At 43.1% G+C, this 24,869-nt stretch overlaps 1 protein-coding gene across 2 annotated transcripts in view; it reads right to left on the reverse strand.

Moving 5' to 3' along the window:
- LOC118667497 (histone-arginine methyltransferase CARM1-like) overlaps positions 1-23,197 on the reverse strand; it is a 230,494-nt gene extending 207,297 nt beyond the window's left edge. For both annotated transcript variants that reach the window (XM_036330973.1, XM_036330974.1), the window contains exon 1: positions 22,833-23,197. In XM_036330973.1, the coding sequence (XP_036186866.1) occupies positions 22,833-23,010 (178 nt within the window). In that variant the 5' untranslated portion in view covers positions 23,011-23,197. The remainder of the gene's footprint in view (positions 1-22,832) is intronic.
- Between the last annotated feature and the right edge of the window lie 1,672 nt (positions 23,198-24,869).

Below are 24,869 nucleotides of genomic sequence, written 5' to 3' on the forward strand. Positions count from 1 at the left end.
TACCTAATACGCAAAAACAAATACAGAGAGGCAGCCAAATGAAAAGACAAATAAGCATGTCCCAAATGAAAGGACAGGAGAAATCCCCAGGAAAAATAACTAAATGAAACGTAGGAAAGCAATCTACCAGATACAGAGTTCAAAACAATGGTTATAACTGTGCTCAGGGAATTTAGGGGATAAATGTATAAATTCAGTGAGAACTTAAAGAGATAGCAAGCATAGAAAACAACAACAAATAAACCATTAAAAAAGAACCAGTCAGGAATGAAGAATACAATAGTGGAAATGAAGAACACACTAGAAGAAATCAATAGCAGGTTAGATGGAACAGAAGATCCAATCACCAATTTAGAGGACAAGATAACAGAAAACACCGAAGTAGGATCCAAGATCAAGGGAAAAACTCCATCCTGGGGCATTATGCCCGTGTTCATCACACCGGGCCAGAAGCCTTAAGTGGCACACTAGATCAGATGTGTATCTCTCAGCAGCTTTAAATGACACACTAGATCAGATGTATATAATTGACATCTTCAGAGCATTTTACTCCAAAACAACAGAATATACGTTCTCTTCAGTGCATATAGAACATTTCCTAGGGTAGGCCACACATTGATGTTTCTATTGGCAGGGGAGTAGGTGGAAACTATATTCACCTCCTCTTGGGACCAAACTGGAATTATAACTAAAACATAGATCAATCAACCAAAATAAGCAACTGAAGACTCCCTGATCAGAAGTCATAAGATGAAGGATTTACAGGAGATCAAGGATTTACAGAAGATCAAAGATTTATAAAAGAAGCTACAGCAAGACTGGTAGGATGGGTGGGGATGTGAAAAGGGCTGGCCCCTCTCCCACAGTTGGTGGCTATGATCCTAGAAGTGACATCTCAGCTGTAAAGGTTCCCCCTTAGGGGCATAAAGTCTCAAACCCATGCCAGGACCCCCAACCCAGAGCATCAGAGCCCATAAGAGGCACCCATATAACATCTGGCAGTGAAAATCAGTTGGAAGTCTGTCTTCCAGGGAGAGACAGAAATCTGCTAGAGACACAGGCACATGCTTAAAGGGTTAACACACAAAATCTTGTTCACAGACACTCAACATGGGCTCCTGTGGAGGGAGGGCAGAGCGGACTAGAGGTGCATGAGGAGAGTCTGGAGCTTGGGGCTCTAAGAAGAGAGCTGAAGGGACAGTTGCCAGAACCTCTGTGCTAAGTCCCTCTCCCACACTGTAAACACCATCTTTCTTGGGTGGAACTCTCCCCTCCTTATGGTATCAGTCTGGGTGAATGCAATAGCCCCACCTGTTGTCCCAACCTGCACAGCTCACACCCTACTGAGGAGTCAGCTGCCTGCTCAGGAGTGTACAGGCACAGGCAGACTCAGCGGTGTCAGTGACTGAGTTGTGTGGCTGTGAAGCAGCGGCCACTCCTCCCTCCCGCCACCAAGCATGACTGGCGCTCCAGCTCATGGGATATACATTAACCCCACCGTTCTGACTCCCTACTGAGCGCAGGCTCCTGGCAGAATCTGAGAAAAACTGAGTTGTGTGGCTCTAGGATGGTAGTCATTTTTGCTTTGCATGAATGACAGGTGCAGAGCCTTACCTTCATACAGAAAAATCTTGGCCTGCTTAAGCCTGATAAATTCTGCTTAAAACCTGATAAAAAGCCTGACAACTTCCTGAGACCTGGCCTCACCACAAAGGTGCAGACACCCAATGTGTGGCAGCTAGACTCGGTATACCCTGAGAAATTTGCTGAATTTGCTCAGACCCAGGACTGGCACCGAGATTGAACCTCACCCCTACCTGGTGACTCAATGCGAACCTTCCTGGTGGAACTTGATTATTGTCAGAAGCTCTTTCAGTGACTGAGGTGACAGGCAGCCGTGTAGATGTAAGTATTGCTCCGCTCTGCAGGTAGAGGCAGGCGGAGGAGGATCTCTGGGCGTTTTGGGCCTTTTGTTGAGCTGCCACAGGACTCAGTGCTGGGGAAGCTGGCCTTGGTACATATGTCCTTTTTCATGCTGTTGTAGTTCTCATGCATGACCTTGGCCATGCACACCCAGGCCCAGCAGAGGCAGCCACAAACGGTGGCAGCTTAAAACAGGTGGCCCGTGGCCAGTCACAGGCAGCATCTGACACTGACCTATACCAGAGTCTCTCCCAAGAGGCCCCAGGACACAGTGGTCAGCTTCAAACAACATCAGAGCAGGATACAATTAGCTTCATAAGCAGCCTATGCAAAGGGAGATCTTGGAAGGCACTAGACCTGCTGAGTTGACGTTCCTTCTGTGTTGTCAGGACTTGCACAACAGGTTGTACACTATGGTCATGGTTGATCCTCAGAGTAAGCCACCCTGAGGGTTGCCCCCACACACAAACAGGCCAATAGCAATCAAGACTCAAATACAACAGAAGGGCTCACATAACTCGCACAAGTGACATTCCTGAAGCACCCCGCTTGGGTGATCAAGGAGACTGTGCCACCGATCCCATGTACAACATAGCCCACCCTACAAAGATTGGGAGACATAGCAGATTTACTTAATACATACAAACAAACACCAAGGGACAACCAAAATGTGGAGACAAACAAACATGCCACAAATTAAAGAACAGGAGAAATCTCCAGAAAAAGAGCTAAATAAAACAGACACAAACAATTTACCAGACACAAAGTTCAAAACAGGGTGATAAAGATGCTCAAGGAACTTTCTGAGAACTACAACAGCATGAAAAAGGACATAAAACCATAATAAAGAGCCAATCATAGCCTGGTCGGGTGTGGTTCAGTGGTTGAGCATCGACCTGTGAACCAGAGGGTCGCGGTTTGATTCTGGTCAGGGCGCATACCCAGGTTGCAGGTTTGATCCCTAGTGGGGGCTGTGCAGGAGGCAGCCAATCAAAAATTCTCTCTCATCATTGATGTTTCTATCTCTCTTTCCCTCTCCCTTCCTCTCTGAAATCAATAAAAAATAATCAATCATAAATGAAGAATACAATATCTAAAATGAAGAATATACTGGAAGGAATAAACAATAGATTAGATGAAGCAGAGGACTGAATCAGTGATTTACAAGACAAGGTAGCCGAACACACCCAACCAAAGCAGAAAAAAAAGTTTTAATGAGGATAGTTTAAGGGACCTCTAGAACAACACAAAACATAACAATGTCTACATCATAGGGATAACCGAAGGAGAAAAGAGAGAGCAAGAGTTCAAGAACATATTTGAAGAAATGAGTTAAAACTTCCCTAACACAGAAGTCCAGGAAGCATAAAGAAGAATACCAAACAAGATGAACCCAAGGATGCCCACACCAAGGTACATCATAATTAAAATGGTAAAAGCTAAAGACAAAGAATCTTAAAGCAGCAAGAGAAAGACAGTTACCTAAAAGGGAGCTCTCATATGACTGTCAGCTGATTTCTCCACAGAGACTTTGCAGATGAGAAGAGATTGGCTTGAAGTATTCAAAAGCAAGGACCTACAACCAAGACTACTTTATCCAGCAAGGCTATCATTTAAAATTAAAGAAGAAATAAAGAGCTTCCCAGACAACAGAAAGCTAAAGGAGTTCGTGACCAGAAGACCAGTATTATAAGAAATGCTAAAAGGTCTTCTTTAAGGAGGAAGAGGAGGAGGAGGAGGAGGAGGAGGAGGAGGAGGAGGAGGAGGAGGAAGAGGACGGGGAGGAGGAGGAGGAATAATAAAAGAGAGGAACATAGTTAAAAGAATAAAATGGCAATAAATACATACCTATAAATAATTACTTTAAGTGTAAGTGGCTTAAATGCTCCAATCAAAATACATTGGGTAGCTGAATGGATAAGAATATAAGTTCCATGCATATGCTGTCTACAAGAGACACACCTCAGAATAAAAGATACACACAGACTAAAAGTAAAGGAATAAAAGAGATATTTTGTGTAAAAAATTTTTTTTAAAAGCTGGGGTAGCAATACTTCTAGCTGACAAAATAGACTGTAAAAGAAAGGCTACACTAAGAGACAAAGAAGGTCACGAAATAATTATCATTTTGTAGTGATAATGGGAGCACTCTAACAAGAAAATATAACCCTTATAAACACTTATACACCCAACATAGGAGCACCGAAATATGTAAAGCAAATCCTGATAAACATAAATGGAGAGATCAACAGCAATACAATCATACACCCCATCAACGGATAGATCTTCCAAACAGCACTAGATCAGATTATATAATTGATATCTTCAGAGCATATTACTCCAAAGCAACAGAACATACATTCTTTTCAAGTGCATATTGCTTTGGGCAGCATTGACATTTTAGTGATGTTGATAATTCCTATCCACTTATGGATATGCTCCTATTTATCTGTATCTTTTTCAATTTCTTTCTTCAGTGTCTTATCATTTTCCAAGTATAGGTCTTTTACCTCCTTTGTTAAAGCTATTGTTGGGTATGTTATTTTTTTTTTTTTATGAAACTATAAATGGGATTATCTTCTTCTCTTTTTGATAGTTAATTATTGGTTTATAAAAATGAAAGTGATTTCTGAATATTTATTTTGTATCCTGCAACTTTGCTGAATTCATTTATCAGTTCTAGTTTTTTTTGTGGAATCTTAAGCATCTTCCCTACTCTTGAATTTTTTTGAATGCTTGAGAAAGACAGGTGTTAGTTCTTCTTTGAAGGTTTGGTAACATTCACCTGTGAGGCCATCTCATCCAGGATTTTTGCTTTACTGGGAGTTTTTATTACTACTTTGATTCACTATTTATAATTAGTCTGTTCAGATTTTCTGTTTCTTCTTGATTCTGTTTGGAAAACTGTGTATTTCTAAGAATTCATCCATTTCGTCCAGATTGTCTAATTTGTTGCCATATAATCATTCAAAGTATTTTCTTATAATCCTTTCTATTTCTGTGGTGTCAGTTGTTAATACTCCTCTTTTATTTCTGATTTTATTTATTTGGGTTCTCTCTCTTTTTTTCTTGATGAGTCTAGTTAAAGGTTATTTAAGCTTCCTTTTTTTTTAGAACCAGTTTTTGGATTCATGGATCATTTTGTATTTTTTTAAACTCTCTCTTGTTTATTTATGCTCTGATCTTTCCTATTTTCTTCTACTCACTGTGAGCTTCATTGTTCTTTTCCTAGTTTTTTTTTTTTTTTTTCTTTAGGTTTAAGGTTAGATTGTTTGAGATTTTTTCTTGTTTTTGAGGTTGGCTATATTGTTATGAATTTCCTTTTTAGGACTGCTTTTGCTTGTGTCCCACAGATTTGGGTTTGTTATGGTTTTATTTTCATTTGTCTCAGTATATCTTTTGATTTCCTCATGTAGCTTTTGATGTCTTCGTATATCTTTTGATCTTATTGTTAACCCATTTATTACTTAGTAACATTATTTAGATTCATGTGTCTGTGTATTTTATAGATATTTTTCTTGTAATTGATTTCTGGTTTCATATCATTGTGGTCAGAGAAGATGCTGGATATGATTTCAATCTCCTTAAATTTATTGAAACTTGTTTTGTGGCTTAACATGTGGTCTACCCTGGAAAATGTTCCATGTGCACTAGAAAATAATGTATATTTGCTGCTTTGGAATGAAATGCTTTATAAATATCAATTAAGTTCATTTGGTCTAAAGTGTCATTTAAGGCTGCTGTTCCTTGTTGATTTTCTGTCTGGAAGATCTATCCATTGATGTTAACGATGTTAAGCTCCCTTAATATGATTGTATTACTGTTGTTCTCTCCCTTTATATCCATCAATATTTGTTTCATATATTTACTAGAGGTCCAGTGCATGAAATTCATGCATTCGGGGGGAGGGGGTCCCTCAGCCCAGCCTGCACCCTCGCACAGTCCTGGACCCTTGGGGGATGTCCAACTGATGGCTTAGGCCCATGGGGGAGTGGGCCTAAGCCAGCCGTGGACAAACTACGGCCCGCGGGACGGATCCGGCCCGTTTGAAATGAATAAAACTAAAAAAAAAAAAAAAAAAACCGTACCCTTTTATGTAATGATGTTTACTTTGAATTTATATTAGTTCACACAAACACTCCATCCATGCTTTTGTTCCGGCCCTCCGGTCCAGTTTAAGAACCCATTGTGGCCCTCGAGTCAAAATGTTTGCCCACCCCTGGTAAGCAGTCAGTTGGACATCCTTAGTGCTGCTGAGAAGGCCCTCCCACCACCATTGCTGTACTCGCCAGCCATGAGCCCAGCTTCTGGCTGAGCAGCGCACCCTCTATGGGAGCGCACTGACCACCAGGGAACAGCTCCTGCATTGAGCGTCTGCCCCCTGGTGGTCAGTGCATGTCATAGCAACTGGTCAATCCACTGTTTGGTTGATTGTATATTAGCCTTTTATTATATAGGATGTGCTCCTATGTTGGTTGCATAAATGTTTCCAAGGATTATATCCTCTTGTTGGATTGACCCCTTTGTCATTAGGTACTCTCCTTCTTTGTCTCTTCTTATAACTTTTGTTTTAACGTCTATTTTGTCTGATATAAATATTGCTACCCCGAGCCTTTTTCATTTCCATTTGTATAAAATATCTTTTTCCATCTCTTTATTTTCAGTTTGTATGTGCCTTTTGTTCCAAAGTGGGTCTGTTGTATATAGCATATATATGGATCTTGTTATCGCATTCATTCAGCTACCATTGAAAGACCATTTTTCACTTTTTCTATGAATTATCTGTTAATATCTTTTGCACATTATTACTGAATTCCCCCCTTATTTTTAAGATTGCCTTATATATTAAGGATATTAAGGATATTAACTTTGTGATATATACTGCAAAATTTTCTGTTTGTCAGTTATGCATTGAACTGCAAACATTTTGTGTTTTTCTACATTAAATTTTATTAATACTTTCTTTAATTGCATCAGTATTTTGAGACCAATCACATTTTCCTCATGCAGGTAAAAGAAGAAGAATGTATGTTTTCTTCTAGTACTTATATGATTTTATTTTTTATATTTAGGTTTCAGATCCATCTGGAGTTTATCCTTATGTGTGATGTGTATGATCTAATTTTATCTTTTTTCCAAATGGCTAACCAGTTGTCCCAGAATCACTTATTAAAAATCTATCTTTGGTCTGAAGATTTGAGATGACATCTTTATCTTATAGTTCCAGGTAGTCTTGGGTCTACTGCTAGGCTTTTATTCTATTCCATTGATCTGTATTTCTCTTCCTGTTTTAATTATATGAAGAGAAAGACAGATTTCTTATTCTCTGAGGAAGAAAGAAATCCAAGCAGGGGAGTTCTCTCTTTGTGGTATTTTTTAATATATGGTAGGGGTACTGTTCCTGCATAGCTCTTCTTTTTTAAAGTTCTCCTAGCTATGTACTGTTCCCATATAAACTCTCATATTAAGTCATCCAATTTCACGTAAACAAAAAGTTTGTTATTTTATTGGGACAGTGTTAAACTTTTAAATTAATTTAGGGAAAGTGACATCTTTATGATGTGAGTCATCCTTTCCAAGAACAGAGGAGGCAGTCTTTAATTTATTCACATGCTTCTGTGTCTTTCGGGAGGTTTTAAAGATTGCCTTGTTTAGTTTTTACAAATTTAATGTTGAATTAACTTCAAGTACTTAATCTCCTTTGTAGCTATTTAAATGAGGTTTCTCTCCCATTATATTCACAAACTGGTTATTGTTTCTGTATCTAATCACTAGTAATTTCCATTTCCTTAGGCTAGTTTTATATTCTGCTGCTTTACTGAATTCTTTTATTATTGGAGAAACTTTTACCACTGTTTCCCTAGGGTTTTCCAGGTACAGGATCATATTATCTGCAAATAGAAATTGCTTTCTCTTTCCAATTCTCATCCCTCTAATTGTCCTGGCTATTACTTCCAGGACAAGGTTGAATAGTAATGGAGACATAAGGCATGTTTTCTTTGTTCTTAATCTTAGTGGAAGTGCTTCTAGTATTTTCCATTCATTAAGTAGGATGCTTGCATTAAGAATGGAATATATTTTTTAAGTTGAATTTTGTCCAAAGTCTTTTTTAGCACCTTTGGAGATAGTCATATGATCTTTGCTCTCTCTAGATCTGTTAATATAGTATATCATTTTCCTGGATTTCCAAGTAGGGAACCAAGCTTGCACTCCTGAAAATAAATTGCTTAATCATGGTTTATCAGGTTTTATTGAGAAGTTTGATGTAGATTACTAATGTTTTATTAAGTACCTCTGCATCAATATCCATAAGTGATATTAGTAATAACTTTCTAATTAGTCTGCCATTAGCTTACTTCCTTAAAAGAATTTTGACACTTTAGGTAAGTTATAGAACACTGGCTCTATGTGGTCTTAGAATTTTTAATAGAATTCTCCAGTGAACCATCCAGGTTTGGTGATTCCTTCTCTATTTCTTTGATGGAAATTGGTCTGTTTAACCTTCTATTTCAATGAAGGTTTTTTAAAATCATAATTTTAAATATTAATTCTGTTCCATTGTTTTGTATTTTTGTATGTTCTTTCAGGGACTCCAATTATATATAATTGGATCATCTTTACACGCACTTCATTTGAAACACTTTTTTATTCTTTTAATTTATCTTTTAATCTCATTTGTTATTCTCTTGATGTTCTCCTGTTTTTCTTCAATGCTCTTAACTTTTGTTTGAATATTTTATTCCATAGGGAATTCTTAAATTACTCTTCATTTCCTATATAATTTAGACTATTTCTTCTCTGTTTTTCCTGAATGTAATCCATCCTGGTTTTAGTCTTTTTCATTATATGTCCACTTCATGTTCTTGGTTTTAAATTTCCATTTCAAAGTGGTTTGCTTATCAAATCCCCAAATACTTACTTGAGAATATTTCATTCCTTTCCAGTTAGTGGGTGGAATGTTCATCAGCTGAATTAATTTGGTTCTCATTTCCTGCTATATTTTTATGGTAGTTATTTATAAATAAAAACTGTTTGTGCCTCTGTACATCTGTGTATGGGACTAGGGTTGGGAGTAGTTTGAGAGATACCCAGTTCAAAAATCCACTCATCTGAGGATTGAAATGTGGCTGATTTACTGGATGGTTCCTTCTTTTGGGAATCAGGGCTCTAGGGTTGGGACTATTCGCTTTTTTTCTCTTGCCTTGTAGGATTACCAAAGTGCTCTTTAAAATTTCTCTTCTACATGTGGTTTCAAAGGGTGCCTCTCCATTTTAAACTTCTTGTCTCCTGAAGTGTTATCTTTCCAAAATTGTCTCTTGACACCTGTTTGAAATTTTACATTTCTTCCCTGTTTTCAGTTTCCTAATCTACTAGATCACTTTTTTTTGTTTTCACTCTTATAGTGAACCTTCCCTTTATGGTAATGATTTTAGATCCTATCAGGCCTGCTATTAGTTCTTCCTTCTCTCTTCTATGCGATTTTCCAGGGGCTGCCCTTGTAACCCAGGAGGATGGAGAAAGCTCAATGGGATTTTTGTGTTTGTTTTTGTAGCTGCAGGTATTTTGAAGTTTAGACAGTATGTGTCTTCTTGTTATGCTGAAAGCATGAGCTTCAGTTCTTACTGTTATTTTTGTTTGGGGTGGGAAGGACATTTGGGGAGAGTACAATTTATACTATCACCATTACATCAACTGTCCAGAAAATTAAATGTTTAATAATGCTGTGTCACCACACACAACATTTCTAATGACTGTCAGCTGTGAGAACCCTAGTTTCCCACCCTTGTCATACCTATGTTAAAACACATTTACTAGTTCTCATGGGTGTACACTGTTATACCTGAAATGACACAGGAAAACTGAGTGCCAGGATCACAGAAGACTTACATGTATTGGGAGGTCTGTCCAAAAAGATGGATCCCACCACCATACACTAGCTAGATAACTAGCTAAAAGTGAAAAATGTGAGACAAAAAGGGAAAGCAGAATGTTGGGGAGCAGTTACATGGTGCAGTGGTATCCAATAAAAGACTTTTACTGAAGGCTCTTATAAGAAGACTAGAGGCCCAGTGCATGAAAATTCATGCACTGGAGTGGGGGTCCCTCAGCCCGGGAGCCCCTCTCACAGTCCGGAAGCCCTCAGGGGCGGGAGGTGACTCAGTGATGAGGGGAAGGTGACGCCCCATCACACCTCTGCTGCTCCCACTGCCAGCAGCGCAAGCCTCGGCTGGCCCTGGGCGGCTGGGGGGCTGAGGGGACTGGGGGACTCCGGAGGCAGGTGCATGGAGCGGCTAGGCCCACCTTGTGGCGTGCTTGCGGCCCAGGCAGGGCTAAGGCTGGGCGCTGCCATATTGTGGCTGTGGGCACCGCCATCTTTGAGGGCTGGGCAGTCAATTAGCATATTCCGTCCTTATTGGGTGTGGGTGCCGCCATCTTTGCGATGGTGTGAGGGTCAATTAGCATATTTCCTCTTTATTAGATAGGATGGACAGGGGTTCGTGCTTCTTTCAAGCCTTCACTACTCTGCCTCTCATGCCTCATTTTATCTGTGTCATGTTTCTTGCCTCTTATTCTGTATATATTACTGGTATCTTTTAAAAACATAACAATGAATTTTATTTTGTTTAATCTTTGTTAAAAGTATTATATATGTTCCCTTTTATCCCCCAATTGACCTCTTCTAGCCCACGCCAGCCACCTACCCCAGGCCTTCACCACCTTATTGTCTGTGTCATGGGTTATGTATACATATATGCATACACGTTCTTTAGTAGATCTCTTCCCACCCACCCGCACCTTTCCTCTGAGATTTGACAGTCTGTTCCATGCTTCTAGGTCTCTGGATCTATTTTGTTCATCAGTTTATTCTGTTCAGTAGATTCCACATATGAGTTGGATCGTGTGATAATTGTCTTTCTCTGACTGGCTTTTTTTGGCTTAGAAATTTCACTCTATAAATTTAAGAGCTAGAGGTCTCCAAGGAGATAGTCAAGGAGGACATGTTAAGAGGTATAAGGGCAAGAAGGCACCTTTTCATAAGCTGCAGACTCTAGGTCCACCAACCTCTGACAACAGTCTCTGTTCCTCTTAGATCAAATGATCAAGAGTAGGAATCATTCTGCTGCAAATGGCATGTAGTCCCTATTTATTGGGACCTAAGCTACATTGAGAAAACTTTCCTCTCTAGCTTTCTAAGGGAAACTTCTAGGTTTGTTAGAAATTTCAGGGCTGTTTTGAAAGGTGGGTGCTAGCTAAAGATTGCAAATATGTTTGGCTCCATGTGAACTATACTAACTAAAAACATGACAACACATTTAAGAAAGAAGTGGGGTGGGGGAAGTGTGTGAAAGCTTAGAGATGATTACATTAAATGATGCTTTGTTGAGGTAGAAATTGCAAGTTAGCTCCACTGGACTCCCTTCTCTTGTCATGTTATTATTTTTTTTTATTTTAAAGTGCAGGCACACATTATGATTAGAAAGTTTACTCCAAGTGGAACAAAATTAACTCATAAAAGCAAGGAGAAACTTGATTAATTTTCTAAAAAGGTTATAGAAAAATTCTCTCACTGTATTAATGGCTGAGTAAAGCTCATATGGGTTCTAGGTCCATATTTTCCTAGAAAAACTTGCACTTTCTGACCCAGAAGCTGCATCACTATACCCACTAGAACCAGGTCCTACTGTACATCTTCCTAGAAATGTAGAAAAGGTCAAGACACACGCCATGACCTTACAAAGCTGAAAGTAAAGGGCCACACCATAGTATGGGGAAATGCAAAGAAAGTAGAACTGATGAAATGCTTCAACATAAGAAAGTGTATTGCCATTCTAAACAGAACATCAGGGAATCAAATGCTTTCTGAAACAGACAGACAAAGCCCTCTTGAATATGAAAAAGAAAAATCACAACTATTCCTGGGAGTCAAGAGATAAAAATCCTATGAGGTGGCTAAGAGAGTGTGGCCCTAAGGAGCCTGCGGCAGAGAGCGTGGAACTGGGCATCGGGGAGCTGGGCTCTAGCCCTGGCTCTAGCAAGTACTTGCTAGGTAAGCCCGAAGATTCATCCACCGCTCTGCACCACACTCTCTCCTAAGGCTCTTATTATTCTATAGATTAGGAAATTAATATCCATTGCCTACAGTTAACATGTTCTCTGCTCCTCTGATCTGATATTCCTAAAAATCTAAGGAAACACAATTCATATTCTGAAGGACCTGACATCTGTGGAAACAGGATAAAAAACTCCTTCTCTGAGGAAGAAAAAAAAATCAGAAATGAGTTTCCCTTTAAGGGGAAATAGGCTTTATCCAAAGCAAAGACAGGAAGCAATTACACAGGCCTTTCGTTTCCCAAGCACAGAGAAGCATCACGGCGCCTCAGACACTAGCCCCCCAGTGAGTGGGTGTGCATCTCAGCTCTGCTCTTTCCTCCGATGTCTTAGGGCAGGTCCTGAAAATTGCGCCTCAATTTTTTCCAAGTCCCTGCAGGGTACCTCACATTAACCTGCGGTGTTATCAGCCAGACTTGGTGAGGCTAAGAGCAATGCACACAGCTCAGATTCACTTCCTCTTCCCTTTCTGAGCTATGGCTTTTCATTCATCTTTGATGTTTCTGATACCTGAAATCCAAGGCGCGGGTGTTCTCTCAAGCCTGTCCACAGTCTATCTCCATCCATGTCTTTTAAAAATTAAATTCTAAACGCACGACTGGGGAAATTTCAAGGTTTGTGAGACATGTTTTAGATAATGATTTAAAGCCCTAAACCATGGCCAGTACAGATCACAGCAATGTCCATGGAGTGCACCACTTATTTATCTGGCAAGATGCAGCAAGTCCACAGTAAGGGTCCAGCTTCCGCTCCTCTTCCCTTACTTTCTTCTTCCCCTCTTTGCTTCCTCCTTCCTTCTTTCCTTTCTTCTGTCCTTTCCCTTTCCTTCTTCCTCCCTCCTCCCTCCTCCCTCCCTTCTCCCTTCCTCTCTCCTTCTGTCCATTTTCTCTCTTTCTTTTTTCTTTCACATCCTGTACACACTTCTTTGCTTCACTCTATAAAACGTCACTTTAATTTCTGGTATTTGAAACAGCAGCTCACTCTGGCTCCCCTGCTAGTGATTTAATAAAAGTATTCAGTGTGAGAACACACACACACAAGGCAAAATTTACCTTCAATACACCTCTTCCCTGCAAAGACAAGCTAGCTAAGCCCTGAGGACAAAGGAATGAAGTCAGGACTAAGGAGAGCTCCCCAAAAATACAACAGCAGGTACCACAAGGGGATTTGTCTTCATCAACAGGGGCCTCCCCTGGCCAGATACCCACAGTGCAGCGCAGGACCTAGAACCAAAAGCACGCTGGAGCTTATTTTCTGTTGCAGTGACCAGTGCAGCTCTGCTAAGGGCTGTCTTCTGCTGTTGTGTACACATGCTTCAGTTCTGCAGTGCAACTGCTGGCTCCCTGCGAGTTTCAGGACAGGACTACATCTGATAAGTCATTTGAAAAAAAAAAATACTTCACGTGGTGTTTAACAATTTGTGTTAGAAGCACAAATGTGTTTTTTGTCCAATAGGCCTATCGGAAGTGCAGCGCAGACAGCAACCCTGATGCTTCCCCCGTGGCACCAGAGCGCGTGTGCTCTGTAGAAGTGGTGGCTTTGGTTTGCTCATTCCTTGTGGCAGGCAGACTCTCAGATGGCCCTCAAGGAGCCCGGTCTCCAACTTCATGCCATTATGGAATCCTTTCCCCTTGAGGATGGAGTGGCCGAAGATCAATAACTACAACAAAAGTCAGGGATGTTACTTCCAAGGTTAGGCCACATAAGATTGAGACGTTCATCTTGCTAACAGACTCTCTCTGGCTGGTTTTGATGGAACGAGGTGCCAAGTTGGGCAGGCCTATCTGCTAAGAACCTGAAGGTGACCTCTGGTGAACCGGCAGCCAGGAACTGCAGCCTTCAGAGAGCAGCCCTGATGAGGTGAGCTGAGCCAGCACCCACACGCGTGGGCTTTGCGGGGGCTCCTGTCCCCAGCCCCGGCCAGAGCCCTGACTGAAGCCTCTGACACCCTGAGCAGAGGACCGCTGACGTCATGCCCCGATTCCTGCCCACAGAGGCAGTGGGATCATCAGTGTGTGCTGTTTTAAGCCACTAAACAGGTAACAAATACACTGCTATTTCCCCAGGGTCTTGATCAGTACCTGGCTCCTACTCGGTGTGCAATGAATATGAATTGCATGAATCAACAAATGAAATGAATTCCTGTCACTGGTATGGGGGGAGTTACTGAAGAAAGTGAGAAAGCTGTTCATCTCAGTGCTGCTGTGTACAACACAATGAGGTGAATAAATCCAATTTTCTACAATAAACATGCTAACAAATGCAATTTTCTAAAATAAACACATCATAGATAAATACAATTTCTGAAAACAAACATGTTAAACCAGTTTTTCAGTTCTCATAGAGCCTCAGCGTTGACTTATATTTCCCAGAAGATTACAATAAGCTTTCTATAGTTAAAGATGAAGTGTTAGTGGAGACCTTTTTATCCATCTTACCGAAGAGGCTGACCAGGAACCCAATTTCGTGATGACAACATTTAGAATACGTGTAGCTCAAACAGTCCTCTCAGCTGACCTGGCTAGTGCTCTTCATTCTTTCCGCCTTTATGGTTCCTAATTTGAAAATATGCTTAAAGCTTCTCATTCATATTCTCAAAAGCATTTGCGTCAACTGCCTCCCCTTCCTCGGAAGGTGTCTCATTAAATACACGTGTGATTTGTAGCCTGTGATTCCAACTTGGTTATTTACTTATTAACCAAAAGGAAATAACTTTTAAAATTTCTTCTTAGTCTACAGACAAATGCAACTTTGGGTCTGTGGCTAGAAGTCCAGCTTTACTCTGGGTTAAAGATGATAACTAAACCCTAGGTGGGTGCCATGGAAAGTGGGGAGTACAGGTTTTGAGGACAATATATCTGAGACAAAATGAACCCATAAAATAACCTGGAAATTTCTGATATTTCTACCCTCCAGGTTACTGTGAGGCTAGAGATAATGTGTCTAGCACCCACAATAAGAGAGTAGTTTAGCTATAATAATAATAATAATAATAATAATAATAATAATAATAAATAGATAAATAAATAAATATAATAATCAGAGAGTGATCTGGGATACCCAGTGATCTCTCAGACCTGAAAGAAAGACCCTATTCAAGAATCTAAAGTCATTGCTCTGAGGCATGGATTTGTCTATTAAAATGCTAATGCGCTGGGTAAACCTTTTATCAGAAACTCTTCAGGTGGAAACCTCAGGCTGGAAGGAAAAGGAATTCTGGGGGGTGGGGAAAGCCCCAGGCCCAGGCATAGGGATTTTGAGGGAGGAAAACCCTGGGAAGATGGGATCCTGATGACAGAATGGACTCACTCCTTAATCCACTTCAAACCCTTGGGGGCAGGGAGGTGCTCCAGTCTGTGACCCAGGGAGAGGGAGGAAGCAGAGAAGAGGGATTTTCATCATCAGGGCGGTGCTGGTCTGGCACATGGTTTTGAGCCTCATTATTTCAAATATCCAGGGGCCAGTCACAACACAACACAAAGCACAAATGTGTTGTCAGTGATGTGTTCTTTTCTTGCTCAACAGCCTCTTGGTTTCAGTATTAATGCTTTTTTATCACATATTATTTCAGCACTAATTCTTAAAATGAGGCTCTACGGTGCTATCTACAATTTTACAATTTACTCCCCAGACCCACATACTTTCTCTTTTCAGTGGCACTGACTGAAAGTATTAATCAGCGGATTGCCTGTCTCTGAACTGATTTATTCGTCAGCTGAATACAGACCCCATCTTAGTACCACAATTGAAAATGGGAGGAGAAAGGGATGTTAGAGGGTCTTTATTTGACCATGAAAACAAGTCTTTTCATCTGGTTTCACTTCTGGTGTCTTTAGACTCAGATACACAGGGGCCTTGGACGGTTTTCCATTTGTCATCCATTCGAGGTACCACTACAGCCTGACAGAGGAAGGAAATGCTTTCTCTCCATTGATGCGCCCATAATGCTGGAACACAAAGGCAGGTCCAGCTGAAAGTCTCAGTGTAGGGGCATTAAGTTTATTTCTTGGAAAGCTATAACGAAATCCTGTAAACGTTGCTCTTGGTAAAATAACAATAAAAGGAAGGAGTTACTTGGCAGGATTCTGACTATTTCACATGCTTTAACAACTCTTCCGTGCAACCACAATATCTAAATAGTTGCTGGGATGAAATGGTTGCAAGGTGGGTTGTGACTGTGAATACAAGCAGTGGTCTACTGTTTGTGAGAGGAAGCCACTGTGCCAAAGATCTATGTGGTGTCTTTCAGATAATCTAGATCAGTGGTTCTCAACCTTCCTAATGCCGCGACCCTTTAATACAGTTCCTCATGTTGTGACCCAACCATAAAATTATTTTCATTGCTACTTCATAACTGTAATGTTGCTACTGCTATGAATCGTAATGTAAATATCTGATATGCAGGATGTATTTTCATTGTTACAAATGGAACATAATTAAAGCACAGTGATTAATCACAAAAACAATATGTAATTATATATGTGTTTTCCGATGGTCTTAGGCGACCCCTGTGAAAGGGTCATTCGACCCCCAAAGGGGTCGCGACCCACAGGTTGAGAACCGCTGGTTTAGATGGAGAAGTGTGGGAGTGTCCAAGGTTGTGGTTATGGGGAGGGGAGAGGTCAGGGGACGGGACTGTGCATTTGTCCTCCCTCCTGTGTCCATGTGAAAGGAGTTCTGCTAGCTTGCATGAAGGCTGTTCTTCACTGTCACAGTAACTGGGGCACAAGAGTGGGGGTTGCTGGCATTTACTGGGAAGGAACCACGGTGCTAACCATTCTGCAATGTCTCTCACAATGAAGCACATATGCTATTCATGCTGCACTGAGAAATACTGAGCCCCCGTAACAATTCTAGCCTCTTTCCCCACCCAGGGTTCTCTTGATTGATGCACAGGGGAGAAGGACAGGAACCTGTTCACCTCATCTCTTGCTTCCTGGTGTGCTTGCCTACAGAGAAGGTGTTTTCCAGGCTGTTCTTCCCAAGTGGTGGGCCTGCATGTGTTTTTCCTTTTGGGAGTGGGGACAGGTTCAAATTATGAGGGAAGAATTCGGAAGTTTATTGGGGTGCACATCAAAACTCATGCTCTCTGGACAGCTTTTTCAGTGATGGTGACGAAGAGGGCTGTTATTACAGTCCCCCTCCCCCCTAAAACGAGAGTGAAAGAGGGAGAAAGAGAGAGTGAATGAATGAGAATCACCTTCCACATGACAATGTTATAGCACTGTCCTCAATTTCTCTGACAGTCTCCCACAAAGTGGGGAAGTTTACATCCTCTTCCCCTGAACCTGGGCAGGCCTGTAACTGCTCTGGCCAATAGAGCATGACATAGGTGATGTCAATTAATTGCCAGGAATGGGTCACAAACAATACCCATACGCAGCTCTGGCTTTATCTGCTAGAAAACCCCCACTTGGAACCATGAGTCTCCATGGGAGAAGTCTATGGTGTGAGGCAGGGGTCCTCAAACTTTTTAAACAGGGGGCCAGCTCACTGTCCCTCAGACTGTTGGAGGGCCCGACTATAGTTTAAAAAAAAACTATGAACAAATTCCTATGCACACTGCACATATCTTATTTTGAAGTAAAAAAACAAAACGGGAACAAACACAATACTTGTATTTTCATGTGGCCCACGGCCCGGCCCGTAGTTTGAGGACCCCTGGTGTGAGGGCTCCCCACTGAGAGTCCTAGTCTTTCAGTCATCGCCATTGTATTATTTGAGGCTCTCCCAAGACACAAAACCCTAAAGTTTGCATATTGACAGAAAGTGATTTATTTCAAGGAATGAACCCAAACAATTATGGAAACTGGCAAGTTCAAAATCTGCAGGGTAGGCTGGCAGGGGGAAGGTCCAGGGAAGAGCCAGTGTTGCAGTTAAAGCACTGCCGGCAGAATCCTTATTTGCTCAGGGAAGATCAGTCTTTGTTCCATTAGCTCCTTCTACTAATTAGATGAGGCCCACCCACATTCTGGAGGGTAACCTGCTTTACTCAAAGTCACCAATTTAAACCATCTCACCCAAAACACCCTCACAGAAACATCCAGGACAATGTTTGAATAAATATCTGGGCACACGGCCCACCCAATTAACACAAAAAAATTAGCCATCACACCTGCCCAGATACCAGCTCAGGTGAACGAAGCCTTCTTGGCTCTTCCAGACCAATCTGGCCACCAGCTGAGGGCTGAAGAGAACCCCCAGTTGATGTCATAGGAGCAAAAGATCACCTGGCCAAGCACCGCCTGTTCCTAACCCACAGCGTCGAGAACACTATAAAATAGTTATTTTAAGTCACCAAGTGTACAGGTAGCTTGTTATGCTCCAATAACTGGAATGCTAACTCCAACTTGAATTACTCCCCATCCCTCTTAACAAGCATCAGCTACATTGACCATCTCAAACACACCAACCCCTAGCCTCAGAGCCTTTTCACTGTCATTCCTTCTGCCTGTAACACTTTTCCTCCAGCTCTTTGCTTAGCTGGCTCCTTTCATCCTTCCTGCCTCAGGTCAAAAATTATTTCCTCAGAGAGACCTTCGCTGACCATCCTATCTAAACTTGGCTTCCCTCTCTCTCTATGTTTCTTTTTTTTCATTCTGCTCATTTTATTCAAAACATTTACCATGATCTGAAATTATCTTGCTGTGTCTTTGGCTATTGTCCTCCCCGATTAAAATATTAGCTCCATAGAGATGGGTTTTTATGCAGCTCACTTATTGCTTGCACAGTGATTAGCATGAAGATGTGTTCAATAACTATGTGTTGAATGAAAAGTAATGAATGTTGATATAGTATGTAGGTGACTGACTTCAGGATTCTGTCCATAGGCCTCAATTTACTAACTCTGTTTTCGCAGAATTTAATGAAGGAAGATTGAAACTTCTATGTGATACAAAGGATGTTTTTCTCTGGCTTTTCCTCTGTTCCTTTTTTTCCTCCTCTAATGAGATGAGCAACTACTAGGGAACAAAACCCCTAGAATCCTTTTACAGTATCTCAGAGACAAAATCACTGCATTTTTATACTTGACTGTCTATGTGGCTTATGTAGATATTTTCCTAACTCTTCCAGATTAACTGAAAGACAAATCTAAACTGAGAAAGAGAAAATGTTCTATCGTCTCTCCTGGAGATCACTCTACCCTTGGCCTTGGTGCGACATAGTCTCTGCTCTTGTCTTTCTCCCACAGCCCCCAGCATTTGGAGAAGGAGGTGGAAAGCAGGCCCACTCCCACCTTTTTTGTTTCCCCTTCATTTTCCAGTTCTTTCATACACTTGAGCGATGAAAACACTTTATACACTTTTCCCATCACCTGAACTCAAGACTTTATCTGCAGGCCCTTCCCACCTACAGCCCCTCCGAGACTAGCAGACATCCACTCCCATCTGCATACTTACTAATCCCCTGGGATTAGGATTCTCCCTCCTATGAACCATGACCTTATTTTCTGTATTCCGATGCTTTGACATTTGGGGCCTTGCTGCCCCTGGAAAGACTGCCCCTCCCAGGTTAGCCAATTCCTAGAGGTAGAAACAGCTCACCTGCAAGCACACTTTTCACAGCCAACCAATCCAGGGCTCACCCTCAACCACTAACTTGGCTGGTCTCTCATACTCAAGGGCCTCTCTCCACTTGGGCAGGCACTAAACAACTAGGGGCAGCCTCTACACCCCGAACCCACTGACGCCACTCAAACTAGCCACGCTAAACCTGCTGACGCCGCTTCACCCCTTCCTTCCCACAGGACCACAGAAAAGGCTCCTGCCCACAGCTCCACGTCTCCCTCTGCCTCTGGACCAAGTCTGGCGCTTCTCCTTGCACCCCCACCCACGGTGTGCGGTGTCCCCTCCTCTTGGAAACTGTAACAAACTAACTTTCCCATGACAGTCATCTTCTGATCCAATGACCATACTATACCCCAAATTTTCAATGAATAGACTGTATTTTAAAACACCAATAAATAAAGTCAGTGTCTCGATCATTTGGGCGCAACTGAGATTCTGCGCTCTCAGTGCTCACAGCATCTTAAGTCTTATTTTAGCAAGATTTTAAAATTCTTGATTTAGATCACTGATTCACTCAAGGAAAAATTATCGATGCCTTGAGTATGCAAGGTATTATGGAAAGTTCTGGGGACAGGAGGATGAATTAAACACGCTCTCAGGCAGGCTCCTGGTAGGATAAGGACTCAAGAAATATTTAAGAAGAGAAGGAATGAATGAATGTCTTCCCAGAGTTCACAAGCGGGCGTACATTACTTGCTGGATGACCTGGTGTGTTCCATTCATAAAATAACTGTCAATATCGGAGGGCTTGAAAAGAGAATAAACTGACTTGTCTTTTTGTTCCATTCTTTACACAAGCTATTAAGATTGGGAATATGAAAGATTATTCAATTTTTCCAAGATTTAACTTAAGTCTTGTTTGGAATATCTTCACAGAAATACAGCCTAACTATCCCTCAGAACAGCTGGAGGAAACTGTTTTTTGGGGACAGAACATAAATACATTATTAATAATAATACTGAGCACTTATTGGGCTAATTTATACCTATGGTGTGTGCATTATTTTATTTAATAACTTAACATGTATTATCACCCTTATTTTACTGATGAAAAACACCCAAGCTTAAGTAATTTGCTAAATGCAGCACAGCTAATGAAAAGTAGCATCAGGACTTGAACCCAGTCAGTGTTACTCTAGAGTACACTTGTTTATCAACTAATTCTAGATGTGAGCTAAGAAACTGTTAATTCCATTAAAGAATTTGGGCCAATCTTCATCCCAGGAGATATCCTACCCATTCAAAATTTTGCTACTAAATCTGTGATATTTGTGTATACCAGAATCTTTCTGCTAATAGTTTATTAGAATTTGTTTTAAGCTGGCTTTGCCTGGCCACCATCCACAGGGGTCCATTTGGTCATAAGATAAAATGTGCTACTAAAAATAAACTCCAGAATAGTCTTTCTCCAAAAATTCTCCATAGAAGACTAGCAAGCTTTAATAACTGTGATCATACATAGAGCACATTTTCGGACTCAAGTTGTTAGAGAGTTCTCTGCTTCCTTGTATAACTCTTTCCCAAGAAATTTAGTTAAAATCTGGTGACAATGACTGCCTGCCTTAGCTTGAATTATTCTTTCCATTTCCATTAGTTTGGCTTAATACATATCACCGAGGTCATCTCTAGACTCGATTTACTGCATTGAAGGAAAGCTTATTCCTCTCTGTAAGATAATTACATCCTCTTAGACCAGGCATTGGGTAACGCATTGTGGAGTCTACATCCTTAGTTACCTTTAACCTAGCACATTTCTTAACGCACACGTGTAGGAAAGAAATTCGTAGGATACCAAGCAATGTGTAAATCTCAAAATCTGCTTCTGTTTCTCTCTAAGCCTGGCTACAGATTAAATAAAATTACCATAATAGGCAAACTGAACTCTTTTCTGGCAGCTTGCATTTCAGAATTCCCAGGAGAAACACTGAAAGCTACTCCTTTTCCTTCTTGCATCTAAAAGAGAAATCAATGAGTTGCTGAGTAAGGCTTTTGATCTCTTGCCAAGCCTCCAGCTTCCCAAGACATTAGTCAAATGGTATTTAATACTTCTCTTTTAAATACCCAAACCACCCCATCCCAAAGGAACATAAAGTTAGAAGACCCATTTCCAGGCTTCCTTTCCTTTCACAAGCATTTATTGAGTGCCTACTACGTGCCAGAGGCTGCTCTAAGGCCTTGGAGAGATAGCAGTGAATTTGTATTCTACTTATCACTGAGGAGCCTTCCATGGCACTTGCGAGTTATGTGAAATCCCCACTGGAACCACACCGCATTGCAGAGCACTTGGAACTTGACTTGAAATGTTATGTTGGGGCGGGAAGACGGCTCTGCACTTACTACAAAAGGGTGACAAGCTGTGGGGAGGAGGTGTGCGCCGCTCCCATTTATGATATCCAGAGTTAGTGCATATGTAAGCGCATTTTCTGGGGGCCAGGTTCCATACATTTCCTTGAATTCTCAAGAAGGTCTGAGATTTCCACTAAAGTTAGAAGCATTCCCTCAACATACCCACAACTGCAGGGACCCAGGGGACTGCACTTGCACGAGTTCGATATAGGTCACTTTTGGAACCAAAAATTAATGCCTAGAACTCGCCACACCGGCTGTGACAGCCGCTCAGACAGGTGCGCACCCACCCAATCCTCCCAGCAGGTCGGGCGAACTTCAGGACGGGAAGTCAGGGGACCGGTTCCTGCCCTGCTCTGCCCGCGAAGAGGTTCCCAGCGACTCACAGATAGCAGGGGGGTGAGGGCATGTGCTGGGGGGTGGGAGCGGCGGGGAGAGGTTAAATGGGGGGCGGGGGGGCAGGAGACATACGTAACACTTTCAACAATAAAGAATTTAAATCAAACTAAATAAATAATTTTTTTTTAAAAAGGAGGTTCCCAGCGAGAACTCAGGCCTTTCTTCTCAGGACTCACTGCTGACATCGCTAACGTAGGCCAAGCCTAATTCTCAGGGCCTGTCTGTCCCTGGCGTCCAACTTCTCGGAGAGCAATACAGACCCATCGGGATGCACTGGGCCTTTTCGGGACCGGGGTCCTCACCCCAGAACCCATCGGGGTGCACACCTGCGCAGGCCCCAGATGCGCGCCCGCGCCCGGGGACACGCGCCCGGCTCACACCCCGCCCGCCCTCGCGCGTCCTTTCCCACCGCGGCTCCCCGTACGCGCGCCCACAGGCCGCTACTGCGAGCGGGCCTGGCGGGGTGGGTGGCGCCCAGTACTTCACCGTCAGTCACCGTGGCGTCTGCCTCCTCCCCGGCTGCGTGCACCTCCAGCCGCAGAGATTTCGGGTTGGGGGTCGTGAGCGGCCCGGGCGTGAAGAGCTGCTCCTCCGTCACGAAGCGCAGCTGCACGCGGTAGTGCAGGCGCGCGGGGACCCGGCCTGGAGCTGGGGCCGCGGCCATGGTGCGCGCGCCTCGCCCGGAACCCTGGCCGCACCTCCTCCGCGCCCCGGGCGCCGGGAGAAGCTGCTGGGGAAGGGGAGGGACTTGGCAGCGGAGCCGCGGCCCTCACCTCCCGGCCCGGCGGGCTTCTCGGACACCTGCGGCCCTCCACCCCCGCCCTACCCCGGGGCGCGGGAGCGCGCGGCGAGCGCACGCGGGCGCAGCCGCTCTGCGGGGCGCGCGGCTGAGAACACTCAAGTTTGGAGAGCGAGATGCACCTGGAGGCAGTGGGGGTTTGGAAGCAGAAGGGTGACACCTGCTGTTCGCCGGGACCGCTCAGAGGGCCGGGGCGTTGGTTTGGAACCGGCCTGGGCCTGGCTCTCTGGTGGGCCCTCTCTCTCCTGGAGGTTTTGGGGCTACTGGTGCCCATTTGGGAGCCAAGGTCCCAAGTGCCGAGTTCTTGCCTTATGGGCAGGGTCCCGACAGCAGCAGGAAGACGGGGTGGCAGGGTGGGGGGAGCCCAGGGATTTGTGCATCTCCCTGGGCACTAATGACGAATAACCCCTCTTTCTTCTCCCCGCATGTACCTGGCTGCTAGATGGTGAGCATTTCCCTAGACGCGGGTAGGAGGGCCAGGTACTCTTGTCTCCACGTTGACGCCTGACTCCAGCAGTGACCTACCCTGCCTGGGCCTCTGACTCCAGCATCCTAGGCTGCAAATGCTGGGGAACCCAATCCCATGTTGTTGGTCTTCTGTGCAGAGATCCCGCTGCGGGGCGTTAAGAAAAGGACGCAGTCCTTTGACAAGAGCCCCAACAGTCATAGACTCATGTGCCAAACAGACGACTTTTCTTCAAATTCTGAACCAACTTCTGTACGTCCTCGATCTGTGACCTCCTGGCAGGATGGATGGCGGAGACAGCGTTGTAATGCACCGGGATTCCATGAAGACACTGTCTGGGCTGACTTGGCAGGAAGGGGCGTCCCTGGAGGCCCCCGGGGCCTGTGACTTGAGTTTCCAAGGGGCTGCTGAACCCAGCCGGGCTTTATGAAACCTTTATCTCCTCCCTCCTGCCCACCTCTGAGATGGTCTAGTTCCTAACGTGGCCTTTCTGGCTCCTCCCCTTACTCCCTCCTAGGCTTTCTCACCTCTCCTCTGTCTCTTCGCTTTCATCTGAGTATCCTGCTCTTCCTTCTCATCTCATTCTCTCTTCCCACAGCCTCTTGGCTTTGATGTGTGCCCTGGGAGCCTCTGGGAAGCAGGTGTTCTTTCAAGAGTGGAAGCTGTGGAAAGGGTTCTGGTATAAGCACCATAGAGCTGCATCCGGCCCCCCTCTAACTCGGAGCAGCCTGGTCCTTTGAAAATGACTGGCTTGTCCTGATAGGTCCACCCAACGTGTGATGTGGATCAGAGAGAGGAGGCCTTACCAAACTCCCATTATCTAAATGAGGGATGAGCAGATAACCAAAGGGAGGAGGTCGCTGGGATACCAAAGCCTGTCATAACCATGACATCTAACTCAGAATGCTTACTCCATGCCTGGCACTGTCCAAAGCATATTACATACATTCATTCATTCACTCCTCCCCACTCCTTGTGAGACAGACACTATTATTACTCTCGTTATTTTTTTAATCCTTACCAGAGAATATGTTTTCATTGATTTGAGAGATAGAAAGGGAGAGAGAGAGGGAGAAACATTGATGAGAGAGAACCATTAATCGGCTGCCTCTGCATGCTCCCCACTGGGCATCTAGCCCACCACCCAGGCATGTGCCCTGCCTGGGAATCAAATGGTGACCTCCTGGTTCATGGGTCAATGCTCAACCGCTGAGCCATGTCAGGCGGGTGACTTTATATTTTTAATTTATCCCAAACT

Source organism: Myotis myotis, unplaced genomic scaffold (assembly GCF_014108235.1).
Source record: "Myotis myotis isolate mMyoMyo1 unplaced genomic scaffold, mMyoMyo1.p scaffold_m19_p_12, whole genome shotgun sequence".
Classification (NCBI taxonomy): domain Eukaryota; kingdom Metazoa; phylum Chordata; class Mammalia; order Chiroptera; family Vespertilionidae; genus Myotis; species Myotis myotis.